The 14,398-nt window shown below is 41.5% G+C and overlaps 1 protein-coding gene across 2 annotated transcripts in view; it reads right to left on the bottom strand.

Annotated features, from left to right (window-relative positions):
* Positions 1-707: 707 nt before the first annotated feature.
* LOC138750442 (microtubule-actin cross-linking factor 1-like) overlaps positions 708-14,398 on the bottom strand; it is a 32,540-nt gene continuing 18,849 nt past the window's right edge. The window contains exons 6-8 of one of the 2 annotated variants that reach the window (XM_069912485.1): positions 13,618-13,741; positions 12,017-12,112; positions 708-7,147 (exon numbers count right to left, since the gene is read on the bottom strand). In XM_069912485.1, coding sequence (XP_069768586.1) covers positions 7,140-7,147; positions 12,017-12,112; positions 13,618-13,741 — 228 coding nt within the window. In that variant the 3' untranslated portion in view covers positions 708-7,139. The remainder of the gene's footprint in view (positions 7,148-12,016; positions 12,113-13,617; positions 13,742-14,398) is intronic. The other variant, XM_069912486.1, reaches the window with a different exon arrangement.

The following is a 14,398-nucleotide window of genomic DNA, read 5'->3' on the forward strand; positions in this document are numbered from 1 at the left end:
GTGGAGGTCTATGAATGGGTGTGTGTGTGGTTTGTGTTGGGTGTGTGTGGGACGGGTATGTTATTGTTTTTGTGGGGAAGTCTGTAGGGTTATGATTGTGTGGGGTGTGTATGTGGGGAGTGAGTGGGGGATGTCCATTGGGGCCATGTTTTTTGGGGCAGATGTGTAGGGTTGTATTGTGTGAGTGTGCGTGTATGTGTGTGTGTAGCTGGGTGTTGATTTTGTGTTGGTTGTGTGTGGGAGGTGGTCAAGTGTGAAGGTGTGTGTTTGGGTGTGTGTGTGAGAGGTATATGGGGTTGGGTGGGTGTGTGTGGGGGGGACTGTGTGTGTGAGAGGATGTGTGTACAGGTATGTGTGTGGGAGGTTTATCTGTGTAGGGGTTGTATTGTGTGAGTGTGCGTGTATGTGTGTGTGTAGCTGGGTGTTGATTTTGTGTTGGTTGTGTGTGGGAGGTGGTCAAGTGTGAAGGTGTGTGTGTGTTTGGGGGTGTGCGTGAGAGGTATATGGGGTGTGGGTGGGTGTGTGTGGGGGGGACTGAGTGTGAGAGGATGTGTGTACGGGTATGTGTGTGGGAGGTTTATCTGTCCAGGGGTTGTATCGGGTGAGTGTGAGTGTGCGTTTATGTGTGGGATGTGTGGCTGGGAGTTGATTTTGTGAGTTGTGTGTGGGAGGTGGTCATGTGTGAAGGTGTGTGTGAGGGGTGTATGTGGGCGGTGTTTCTGGGTTGTGCGTCGGGGTATATGTGTAGGTGTGGTGTGTGGGAAGGGGACTGTGGGTGCATTGGGTGTTTGTGGAGTGAGGGTGTGGAAGGTGTGTATGAGTGTCGAAGGGTGTTTGTGTATATCTGTCAGAGGTTGTGTGTGGGGGAGTATGTGTATGGGGGATATGTGTGTGTGTGTGCGCAGAGTGTATGTGTGGGAGTTTGTGAGCGTGAGGGTGTGTTCCTGGGATGTGTATGTGTGTGTGGGGTGTGCATGTGGGAGGTGTGTGATTGTGGGGGGTGTGAGTCGGGGCTTGTATGTGTGGAATGTGTGTCTGGGGATGTGTGTTGGGGGTTGTGTGTAGGGTGTGTGTGTGGGAGGTGTGTGATTGTTGGGGTATGTGTCTGGGGTATGTGTCTCGAGTGTGTTGCAGTTTTTTCAGGGGGGGGTCTAGTGTTTTTTATTGTTGGTTGAGGGTTTTTGTTTAAGTTAATTGTGAAAGATTGGGTGCCATTATGTAAGTTGTAATAAGTAATTTAAGTTTTACAATTGTTAATGTTAAGGGTTTAAATCACCCAATAAAAAGGCAATGTGTGATAGATTATATTAAGAAGCTAAAAGTAGGGATCGTGGCAAGATAGCGTAGAGTCTAGACATGTAATCTCGACCTCTCTGGCCAGATTTTTAAATACCTGTTTTTTAACCCTTTGTTTTCAAGTTTAAACTTTTTAAATTTTAGTTTAAAGTATCCAGCAATTATTACGGCCACTAATGGTAAAAAGATTAAACCTCAAGTTCATAAGAATATACATTTTCGAAGTGCTGAGGATCTGGGGACTAGACGACCTGAAACAGCCCCTGGCTCAATTTCTTCATTGCCTAGACCCCAAAGATTTCCTGTGCGGCTGAAAAAAAATCTATTGCTACCAAATGAAGGATGGCGCTGGAATTACCCATTCCCCGGAAGAAGGTGCGTGTTCCCAAGAAGTAGAAAGCCTTTTGATTTCAATGGAGGGAGCACACAGGAAAATGTCTCCATTGTTGGAAATGCATCAGGTCGACGTCGATTCAATCCAGTTAAAGAAGTTTTGTGGCATAAAGGTTATAAGTCTACTTTTCGTTACCCTGCAGTGTTGAAGGTGTTTTACGGAGTCTATCAATTTTGGTTTTTTGAAACTGATTGTGAAGCAATGATTTTTGCTGACTCATGGCCAGATATAAGAGGACAAAGACATAGTCCAGCATTATCTCCTAAAGAAAACTTTGGTAGCTCTGGAAAAGGAAGAAATGGCAAAAATGGGAAAAAAACAGGAATGGAAAGAGTCCAACTTCTGAAATGGGATTTTCAAGATTGGAGTCTTTTGGGTTAAAAGAATTTTCTTATTCTATTTTTTCTTTTGTTCTTATAATATTTTGATGTTACTGACTGTTTGGCTGGGCAAGGAGAGATTTGGACTTTCTTTACTAGTCATCAGCCACTGGTGGGTGACCCACACCCAATTTTTGTTTAGGGGATTACTACCTTTTGGTAGTTGTTTTTTTGGGGGGGGGTTCTTTTTTTTTCCTTTTTCTTTATTTTTTAATTTTTTTTATTTTTAATTTTTTTGTAGTTTTTAATTTGTGATTTTTTTATTGGAGGGCCTATATACATTAATTTGAGTTTTTATATAAAGATATTATTGGTATTTAGTAATAATAGTGGATATGTCAAAGTTGAGGTTTGCTACTTTTAATGTTCGAGGATTAAATAGTTAGATTAAACGTAAAGTTTAAAGTTGGACTTTAATGTATGTTTATGCACCAAATGAAGATGATCAGACATTTATTTCAGGGACATTTTTAAATTCGAATCAGGCATATGGGAATGTGTTAGTCGGAGTAGATTTTAACTGTTGTTTGGATCCCTTGTTGGACAAATCTCCAAAAATTGTTGAAAGAACTAAAATGGCAAAAAGACTGTTTAGGATGATGGAGGATTTAAATTTAGTGGAAATTTGGAGGAAATTAAATCCAACTGAGAAAGATTATTCACTTTATTCAGCTCGGCATAATTCTTTCTCTAGAATAAATGTATTTTTGATTTCTGTGCATTTACAAGTAGATTTAATTTTGCAGAATATAAAAGTAGGTTATTCTCATATCCTTCATTAAATGTTTAGGGACTGAATTAACTGAGACAGCTTATCGATGGAGGTTTAATGAAAAGTTATTGAAGAGACCAGATTTCATTTAGTAGATGAGAGATCAAATTATTTTTTATTTACAAATGAAAGAAAATTCAGTTCAAAGTAAATTTATTTTGTGGGATGCTTTAAAAGCATATTTGAGGGGACAAATTATTAGCGATACAACTAAGAGAGAAAAAAACTATTTATTCGTAAGTTTAAATTTGGAAAAGGAAATCGAAGGCTTGGAGAAAAAAATTAAAAAAAATTATACAGAGGATGAAAGGATAAATTTATCTAAAGTGAAATTACGTTATAATTTACAAACGTATAAATATGAGAAAATGATTTTGCAGTCTAAACAATGTTATTATCAATTGGGAGAAAGAGTGCATATGGTTTGGCATGGCAACATAAAACTGAGCAAGTATCAAGGACAATTAATGCTATTAGGAAGAATGGAGAAATTACATAAATGAATACTGATGAATTTTTAAAATTTAATGAAAATTTATATATGTCAGAGGGTTATCAAAAAATGGATCAAATTGATTTATTTTTATCTAGTTTAAATTTGCCAGTGTTGAATGAATTTGAGGTAAAGAATTTAGATATTTTATTTACTGAATTAGAATTGAGAGAAGCTTTGCAATCGATGCCTGATGGGAAATCTCCTGGAGAGGATGGATTTAAGGTGGTGTTTTATAAAAAATTTAATGATTTATTATTTCCATTATATAAAGATGTTTTGAAACAAGCAACTAAAATGGATGTATTTCCAGAATCTTTCTCAAAAGCATTGATTACAGTTATACCTAAAAAAAGAAAGGAACTCTTTAAAAGTGTCACCTTACAGACCGATATCATTATTAAATGTTGATTATAGATTGGTGTCAAAAGTTTCAGATAATAGGTTAGTGAATTATTTGCCAAATTTTTTTACGTAACAATCAGGTAGGGTTTGTCAAAGACAATATAGTTAAATTGTCATCAGATAATATAGTTAAATTGATTTCATTAATTAATGCTAAAAACAACAAGATAATCAACCAACGGATATATCTTTGGATGCTGAGAAGGCATTTGATCGAGTTGAGTGGAAGTTTTTGTTTAAAGTATTGGAAAAATTTAATTTTGTTCCATTTTTTAGGGGTTGTGTTAGGGCTTTATATGCAGAACTTACGACAAGGGTAATAACGAATGGTGAGATTTCAAAATCTTTTAATTTATCTTGTTCTACAAGACAGGGTTTTCCTCTTTCACCTGCTTTACTTGCTTTGGTGACAGAACCTTTAGCTCAGGCTGTTTGACATGATTTTGGTGTTAGAGGACTTAAAGTGAGAGAAAATGAAAATAAAATTAGCTTATTTACACATGATGTTTTTGTATATTTAACTAATCCAAAAACTTCACTAAAATTATCACAGGACTTGTTGAATAAGTATGGTAAATTATCGGGATATGAGATTAATTGGGAAAAGAGTGAGGTTTTACCAATAGCAGAAGAAGATTTTATGGATTGTAGACAAATTACTAAATTTAGATGGTCAAATAAAATTAAATATTTAGGAATAGTTGTAAATAAAAATGATCATGAATTATTTATTTTGCATTATGTACCTTTATTAAATAAGGTTAAAATTGATTTAGATAAGTGGAAAGATTTACCACTGACCTTAATAGGAAGAGTGAATTGCATAAAGATGAACATTTATGCTCGAGTACAATACTTTTTTCAATTTATACCTTGCATAGTTGGGTTATTCTTATGGAAAGGTAAATTATCGAGGGTTTCTTTCCAAAAATGGACTTGGCATTATAAATTGGGTGGTTTGCAATTACATTGTTTTTATAATTATTATGAGGTGGCACCGATGAAGTTTATTAATTGGTTATTTGATAATCAACAATCTCCTAGGTGGGCAAAGATAAAGATGGCTCAGATTTTGGAAAATAATATTAATCATTTCATTTATAAATGGAATCATTTATTGTTACAAGAATTTAAATTATCCGTTTTTCGACATATAATGAATATTTGGTAAAATCGCAATTTAATTCTTGATTCTATCGGAATAGTTTCGATAAGATCACCATTATATCAGAATAAATTAATTCCCTTTTCATGATAGAATCCTTACTTAAAAGATTGGGAAATTAAAGGATTAGTGAATGTAATAGATTGTTTTGAAGCAGGGAGGTTTTGTTCATTTAAAAGGTTGCAGGAAAGATATGGTATTGCATCAAATTCTTTGTTTATTACCAACTTTGAGATTATTTAAAGAAGAATTATGGGAAGGAAATAAATTTACCAGGTCAAAAGAAATTTTAATTATTAATTGCAGATAAAGGTGAAAAATGCTTTATTTCTGATATGTATAGGTTGTTGCAGGAGAAAATGGAAGAAGACAAATGGGAAAGAATTAAATATTATTTTGACATGGGAGGAATCGTCAAAACTGTGTGTTGACGGTGTTAGCAAGTTAATTAATGTGAGGTATACTATGGTCAATTAGAATTTTTTGCATCAATTATATTCAACCCCTGAGAAATTGAAAAGATATGGATTCAGTTTAACAGATTTCTGTTTTAGATGTAGAGAGCAGAAAGTTACTTTTGTACATTCAGTTTGGTCGTGAAAGAAAATTAAGCATTTTTGGGAGGAAATTATAAAATTTTTGAGGGATTTGTTTCAAAGGGATATTTAATGGATCCAAAAATATGTTTGTTGGGTTATGTTAATGTTCCATTTGTTGATTCAAAATGCCTAAACCATATTTGGCTTTGTTAAGATTTGGGTTAGCAGTACCGAGAAAATATATAGCTGTCACATGGAAGAATATAAACTTGCAAAGATGGCATAACGGATTGCACTCTTGTCTATATTTAGAAAAATTAACATATAATGTAAGTAATTACTCTTTTTTATTTATATGTGGTGTTTATATTTGAAACACATGGCTATAGAAATTAAATCAATGTTGCAATGTTGGCAGACCAATCAGGGAAGATTTGATACATTTCTCTAAGGTTTTGGGGGAGGAGAGGTTGTTTTTTTTTCTTTATTTTGGTTATTTTTTTCTTTTTTTGGTTTTTATTGTATTAGTAAGTGGGAGGGGATGTAGTTTACAGTTATTTTATGTGTATTTGATTTTCTTTATGTAATTTGAGAATATTAAATAAAATCTTTCAAAGAATCGAGTGTGTATGTGTGTGTGTGTGTGGGGCGTGTGCGTCAGGGTTTGTGTGTGTGGGGGTGTGGTAGGAACTGCCGCTGATCCCCGAGTCCTCCCCACTGCCGCCGCTGATCCCCGACCCCTCCCCACTGCTGCCTGACACATCGATTCCTCCAGACGCTCGAGATTCCAGCCGGCTTCTCTGAGCAGGGTGTCACGGTTGATGTAGTGGTTAGGGCAATGCCTTTACATGGCCAGTGGTCAGGACTGGACCTCAGTTTGAATTCTGCGCTGTCTGTCAGAAAGTTCTCCTCCTCGTTGCTATCAAGTGGCTTCTGTGTTCAATCTTGCCTTTGAAAGTTCTTCTGCATTCAGGACAGGTTGTTCCAGATGGCAGATCAGGCTTGGGTTGGTACGGCCTCTCCTCTCATCTTCTTCTATTTCTGCACATCTGCTGGCTTCAAAGGTTGCTGTTCCCTCTCAGATGATGGTTTGCCAGACCTTTCTGTCCATGGTTCATCCACCCTTTGACAGGTCTTGTTTTTCATCCTGCAGGGTGTCTAGCCACCCTCCTCACCAGGCAAGCCTGGTGGGGGAGCCGGTTTAGTCGCCGACCACTCGACCATGCGACAGGTAGTACTGGGTTACATGGTACCAGTAGCACTCAGGCGAGTGACCTGACACAGATCCTTGTTTACTCTTCACTTCATGCAAAAAGGCTCCCAAGTGCTCATGTTGACCACGACTGTGGCCAATATGCCTTTGTTGAAGAGCCTCAGGATCCGTACTTCCATTTCTGTTCATCTAATACTAGAAGGGGTGTCCTATAGTTGTTTCCTTGATGCAGAGTTAAAGGCTTTGGTGTGGGTGATGAATGACGTGTACAAAGGTTGGATCTGTTCACTACATTTTTTTGGAGTTGTCGAATTTTTAGGTGTTGGCAGAAATCTCGCTTGAACTTTGTTGAGATCCTCCAGGACTGGATGTAGAAATACCTGAACATGTTGATTGTGTTTCCAAGTGTGGCTGCCTTATTGACAGTTGGTCCTGCTACCAGCTCGACTTCCAGCACAAGTTGTTGTCCTCCCTTCTGCGCTTCACGAATCTACAAGCAATGGAAACAAAAGTCATTCAAGGGAAGAGATGAACAGAGTTGAGGAAGATCACGCGAAGACGACCAATGGTCTTCAGCTCAAAATCATCTTCACTTTTTCGTAAAGATTCAGAGACAATAGAAACCCATTAATCCCCTATCCCTCTATCCCTCCCCCTTCGTCGACAACTCTTCCTCCCTCTCCCTCCCTCTCCTTCCCCTCTAACTCTCACTCTCTACGAATATCCCTCCCCATCCTCAAAAACTCTTTCCTCTCCCTCTCCTTTTCCCCTCACCCTCTCCCTCTATCACTCCCCTTTCCTCGACAACTCTCCCTCCCTCTACTTTCCTCTCCCTCTCCCCCTCACCCTCTCCCAAAATCCCTCTCCTCAAAAAATTTCCCTCCCTTTCCTCCTCTTTCCCCTCTCCCTCTCCTTCCCCTCTCCCTCTCCTTCTCCTGCCCTCACTCTCTCCCTATATCCCTCCCATTCCTCAAAAACTCTCCTCTCCTTTCCTCTCCCTCTCCTCCTCTTCCCCTCACCCTCTCCCAAAATCCCTATCCCTTCCTCAACAACTCTCCCTCCCTCTCCCTTTCCCCCTCCTTCCCCTCCCTCTCCTTCCCCTCCTCACCCTCACCCCATTACTCCCCCTTCCTCGAAAACTCTCCCTCACTCTCCTTTCCTCTCCCTCTCCTTTCCCTCTCCTCCTCTTCCCCTCACCCTCAGCCTATATCGCTCCCCCTTCCTCACCAACTCTCCCTCTCTCCTTTCCTCTCCCTCTCCATCTCTTATCGCTCTCCTTCTCCTCTTACCCTCACTCTTCCCTATATCCTTCCCCATTCCTCGACAAGTCTCCCTCCCTCTCCATCTCCTTCCTCTCTCCCTCTCTTTCTTCTCACCCTCCCACTCTCCCTCCCCTTCCTCGACAACTCTCCCTCCCTCTCCCATTCCTTCCACTTTCCATCTTCTTCTCCTCCCCCACTCTCTCCCTATATCCCTCCCCCTTCCTCGATAACTCTCCCTCCCTCCCTCTCCTTCCCTTCCCCTCACAATCTCCCTATAACCCTCTGCCTTCCTTGACAACTATCCCTCATCCTCTTTCCCTTCTCCTTCTCCTTCCCCTCACCCTCTCCCTATATTCCTTATCCTTCCTTGACAACTCTCCCTCCCTCTTCTTTCCTCTTCCTCTCTTTCCCCTATCCATCGACTTCTCCTCTTCCACTTCCCCTATCCCTTCCCTTCTTTGACAACTCTCCCTGCCTCTCCCTCTCCTCTTCCCCTCTAACCCACCCCCTTCTTCGACAAGTCTACCTCCCACTCCATTCTTCTCTCTCTCCTTCCCCTCTCTTATGCCCCTCACCCTCTCCCTATATTCCTCCCCCTTCCTTTACAACTCTTCCTCCCTATCCTTTTCTCTCCCTCTCCTTCTCCACTTCCTCTCCTTCTCCTCAAACTCTCCCTGTATCCTTCCCCCCTTCCTCGACATTTCTTCCTCTCTCCTTCCCCTTTCCCTCTCCTCCTCTTCCACTCACCCTCTCTCCCTCTATCCCACCGCCTTCCTTGACAACTCTCCCTCCCTCTCCTTCCCCACTCTCTCTCTTTTTCCTCTTCCCTTCACCCTCTCACTATATCCCTCCCCCTTCCTCGACAACACTCCCTCCCTCTCTTTTCCTCTCCCTCTCCTTCCCCTCTCCCTCCTCTTCCCCTCTCCCTCCCCTGAGTGAGGTGCTGGATTTGGGAGGGGGGGAGGTCAAATGCAAGGGAAAGTCTACAATATATCCTTTCTAGCATTGATGGAGAGAAGGATTTTGAGCTGAACGCTCTCTGCACCCTGAAAGAGACAACATGGTGGAGAGGATTGTAAAAAAACATCCAGCCTGCTGGACTTCATGATTTGGGGAACTGAGTGTAAAAGTTGGTGAGTCAAGTTACAGCTGTATAAAATTTTGGTTCGCCGCATTTGGAATATTACGTAGTGTTCTGGTCCCTGAATTCACGGGAGGATGTCGAAGATCTTGTAGACCTCTATCACGTCTCCTCTAATCCTTCTACACTCCAGCTCTGCGAACCTTGCCTCATGAGAATTGTTTCCCAATCCAGGCAGCATCCTGGTAAATCTCCTCTGTCCCCTCTCCTTCCTATAATGAGGTGACCAGAACTGAACATAATATTCTAAGTGAGTCATACCAAAGATTTATAGATTTGCAACATGACAACTCTACTCCTGAATTCAAACCACCTATGAAGGAATCTCAGCACACCATAATCCTTCTTCACTCTCCTATCAAACTGTGCGGCAACCTTGAGAAATGTGTAGATTTGCAACCCAAGGTTCCTCTGTTCATCCACACTCTTAAGTAACTGACCATTAACTCTGGACTCAGCCTTCTGGTTTGTCCTTCCAAAATGCATCAACTCTCAGTTATCTGGATTGAAATCCATCCACCACTTTTCTGCCTAACTCTGCATCCCACCTTCATCATTTTGTAACCTTTAACAGCCTTCATCTCCATCCACAACTCCTCCAAACCAACCTCCGTGACATCCGCAAACTTACTGACCTATCCATCCGCCTCTTCATCCAGGTGACATGAAAATCACAAAGAGCAGGGGTCGCAGAACAGATCCCTGCGGCACCAACCTCCAGGCAGAATACTTTCATTCCACTACGACACTCTGCTTTCTTCCGACATGACAGCTTTTATTTCATGCAGGTAATTTTTCGCTCATCCCATGACTCAGGACTTTCCGAAGGAGTCTCCTGTGACCGACCTTCTCAGACGCCTTGCTAAAATCCTCGTAGACCTCATCTATCACCGTACCCTCATTAATTTCTTTTGTAACCTCCTCCAAAGACTGAGTTAGATTTGTGAGGCCCAAGCTTGCCTTCACAAAGACATGCTGACTATCCTTGAGTAGAGTGTATTTCTCCAGATCTTCATAGATCCCATCCTTAAGAATCCCTTCCATTAGTTTACTCACCAATAATGTAAGACTAACCCTAATTCCCAAGATTCTCCCTATTACCTTTTTTAAACAAGGGGACTCTATTTACCATTCTCCAATCCACCCGAGTCGCGCTGCCGTCTATCTCCCTCCTTGCCCACGTGAGTGGTGCTGCTGTCTCACCCCCCTCCAACACATCTGGGTCACGCTGCTGCCTCTCCAACCCACCCCCCCACACCTTCACCAAGGGTCGATATCGACCACTTTGGAGACCCCTAATATGTTATTTAAAGTAACTTAATGTCACTTTATTCGATTCAGCAAAGAGTGGGGCAGGGAGGCAAGGTTAGGGGGGCTTTACTAAAGCTCAGCCTGGAGTGGTAGTTAATCCGCCACAGTTGACATGGCGTTGCAGTCGTGCTCCAATCTTCAAATATGCCTGGATGCAGCAGGCATGGATAATGCCGATGATTTGCCACAACCCATTTTTTATACACTTGTGGATGCATGAAACTATGCACCAGCTTTGATCTTTTTCAAATTTCGAACATGCGAGGCAGAAGCTTTAATAGTAAGAACCCATTTACTTGTTTCAGATGGTGAAGAGAAGCAACATCCACGTCATTCTGTGCATTTCTAAATGGCACATTGGGGAAGTAGTGAAATCAAATTGCATGAGTGGATGTAATTGCTTTGGATGAGACCTTAAACCACATCCTATATGGTTTTTAAAGAACATACAAGATTCTATCGTACAATAAATTCTGTTCTTTACCCGGCCTCGGGCCTAGTCGGTTCGAGCAGTGAGTCGGAGGAGGCGGAGACCAGAGTTTGGGCAGTGTTCGGAGGTGGAGCGAGTTGAGAGTGACAGGTTTAATTGATCAAGGCCGATAAAAGGAGGGAAACGCAAAGGAGAGGCCAGCGAGGAGTGGCCCAGTGAGTAGTGGCCTGGTGAAAGAGTGGGGTTTCGAGGCTTTGGCTCGAGAGGGTTCAGCGAGTAGAGGCTGAGGTCGAGTGTATCTAGATTAAGGTAAGACTATATTTTTTTTGTTATTTTCTCTTTCTAAGGTGAGGGGGAAGAGAGAAGGGTTGAGTGTGAGAGCAGTTTGCTCTTTTCAGTGTCAGATGTGAAAGGTCCTGGAGTCTTCGACCTCCTGGACATCCACGATTGCACTAGGTGTACTGAGCTGCAGCATCTCAGGGACCGTGTTAGGGAATTGGAGCTGCAGCTCAATGACCTCGACCTGGTCAGTGAGAGTGAGGCCATCATAGATAGGAGCTATAGCCAGGTGGTCTCAACAGGGCCACAGGAGGAGGATCAGTGGGTTCCAGTTAGGAGAGGGGAAAGGGAAGAGACAGATACAGGAGGGGGCACCTGTGACTGAAGCACTCAACAAATGGTACACCTCCTTGAGGAGCATTCAGGCTGGGGAAGGAATCAGTGGCTGTATCTCTGGCACAAGGTCAACCTCTGTTGCCCAAAAGGGTAGGGAAAGGAAGAGGAGGGTAATGGTTATAGGGGATTCGATGGTCAGAATGACAAATTGGGGATTCTGTGGATACGATTAAGGAAACAGATTGGTGCCAGGGTCTGGGATGTAACTTCCTGTGTCATTTCAGAACAAGTTGGATAGCTGCATGGATGTGAGGGGATTGGAGGGTTATGGACAGGGAGTGGGTAAGTGGGGCTAGAGGAGCCCACTTAAATCGGTGTGGACTCGAGGGGCCGAGATGTCCTGTATCTGGACTGTAATTGTCTCAGCCAAGATTTATCTTGCAATCAACATCATCTGGTCATTCCTGCATTGCTATTAGGGACCAGTTATGTGTGCAAAATAGCAATGTTTCTCAACTAGGTCAACGACCCTGCTTCATCAATCCAGAAATAAAACATTTCCAAAATCGCAGTGGTGAGAAGTGCCAGGTAAAAGTAAACCTTCAAGATCTTCCACTTGGACATTTGTCCGTTCCAACGTCGTCTTCTGCTCTGATGTTTCCTGACGCAAACGCTGGAATCTCTGTTCGATGGTAGCTAAAATGAACACAAGGTTCTGTTACACATACATTTAAAAATGTCTTCAAAGATTTACCATTTTTCCGGTGTTTTCTTCCCAACAAACACATTTTTTTGGTTTGGAGAGAGAACTGTGGGTTTAGTAATATTTAAAGCAATGCAGAACAGAAGATGACGAGAGAAAAGGTGAGCAAGGAATGAAAAAAGTTTGGAGGGAATCAGCATGAAATAGCAGACAAGTGAAATGAAGAACAGTGAAAAGGAAGGGACATTTGCAAAAGAAAATGGAGAGAGAAAGAGAGGGACAGTTGTGCAACTCTGTTGAAAACATGTTGACTTCAAGGCCTTTTACTCATCGAGAGGAGCAGGTGAAGTGGGGGGGAGCTGGGGCCGGGGAGGAGCAGGAACAACAAAGAATACCCTGCTGAATAGAGAAGACTCTGAGAGCAGCTGCAACCGTTCTCACCAGAACTGTATCCCGCCCTTCAGGTGCTCAGATGCATGGATCTTCAGTGCCCTCCCAGCACAGCATGAGAAATCCCCTCTCATTGGGGGGTCTTTGAGACATCACAGCCCTAAACACTTCCTTGGCTGCATGTTTGCCAGATGTTCACACTTGGTAAATGGCCGCTGCTTAACCTTCTACCATTTCTACATACCCTCTATTTCTATTAATAACTGATCAACAAGACAAACGGAAAATATAGAATTTCTGAGGTTTAGGAAAGGAAACAAAAATGTATAAAAATAAATGAGCTGATAGAGCATCTGGAAAAAAGAAAAGCAACATTAACATTTCGATGGAGCTCGTGACTTCACCGCCTTGCTGGCATATTTTAACATATGTTTCCTATTTCCAGTCTTGTTTCTATGATTGGAAGTTGTCTGGTTTCCAATCATTCAATCTTCTCTTTAATTGATGAGCCACGGACAAGTATGCATGACTGGAGCCTGGCTGCTTTATTAAATAATCGCAGAGCATCACTTTCAACGAATTCACTGCAAGAATTCCCATTTGCCGCCATTTTCATTTCCAACGCTCCAAATATGGTTCTCAATTCAGTACCTTTAATGCAACAATTTTATAAGACCCAACACTTCTAAGATGCACCACTCGAGCAGAAATTTCATTCAATAAACACACATTTTGCAATACTATTGCGATTCTGGCCTACGAGTCTGAATCACTGACCACAATTCAGTGGAGAAAGTTCGATTGAACTTTCTTAAATACTGCATTTTATTCAAACATTGAAGTGTGCACAGTTCTTTAGTAAATGGTCATTTTCAGAGCTGTTTATGAAATGATAGCCTATTTATGACGTGCTAGGTAAAGATGATTCAACATTTGAAATCCAATCAATTGCAAGAAATATTTTAGAATGGTTCAAAGAGGTTGGTGGGTCCCCACTGGTAATTTGCACAATTTGAAAATGTCTAATTTACCAGCTGGAAGCATCACTTGTATTTGTTGGAATTAGAGAACCACCTTTTGATCTAAACATCAAATGTTGAAATGGTACCTGTGGTCTTTCGAAGCTGGACTATATTTGGAACAACGTCATTGCTCAAATTCAGCAGGCACTTTGCTGCCTCCTGTAACTTTTCGACACCATCTTCATGTTCAGAAATTTCTCCCTGAAGAACCTGTGATTTCAAAATGACACAATGACTCATTCACAATAAAATTAATATTTATTTCTGTATATCTTAGATTTGCCGATGCCTTGGTTAATTTCGATATTGTCTTTGGGTCAAGGAGATAAACAGCCTGTGAAGGCGATTCTATAAATTATCATAAATACCAACAACTCTCTGGCCTGCTTTGGGGTGAGGAGGCGAACATTTTCAAGGACCCAATAACCACAGGATATTGGAATTTTCTCAAACAACCAGATCAAACTTTCTATTGATCATTACTCATTAATGCTTCGAGGTATTTAATACGCCTGATGTTTGAGCATTTTCTGATGCTGTTGAGCTCATCATCTTTATCTTGTCTACATCTCTTGACCGGCCCTGAAGTCCCCTTGCAAACCATCAAGGTCACAATAAAATATTTAAAAATGTTCTGATGCTTAGATTTACATCAGCATTGATAAAATAATGCTGAAGAACTCATTTGGCTTTTCACCACTAATGGACATAGATTTGGCTGCAGAGGGTTATTCTGCATTATCGTTTTTCTGCCTGTCTACTTTTACTCCAGATGACCCCTCTCCCCAATCCATCATCCTTCAAAGGTAAATATGTGTTCTCCCTCAGCAATCCGACCCGTTTGCAACTCCTATTCTCTCGAGCACT

This window comes from Narcine bancroftii, unplaced genomic scaffold (assembly GCF_036971445.1).
Source record: "Narcine bancroftii isolate sNarBan1 unplaced genomic scaffold, sNarBan1.hap1 Scaffold_149, whole genome shotgun sequence".
NCBI lineage: Eukaryota > Metazoa > Chordata > Chondrichthyes > Torpediniformes > Narcinidae > Narcine > Narcine bancroftii.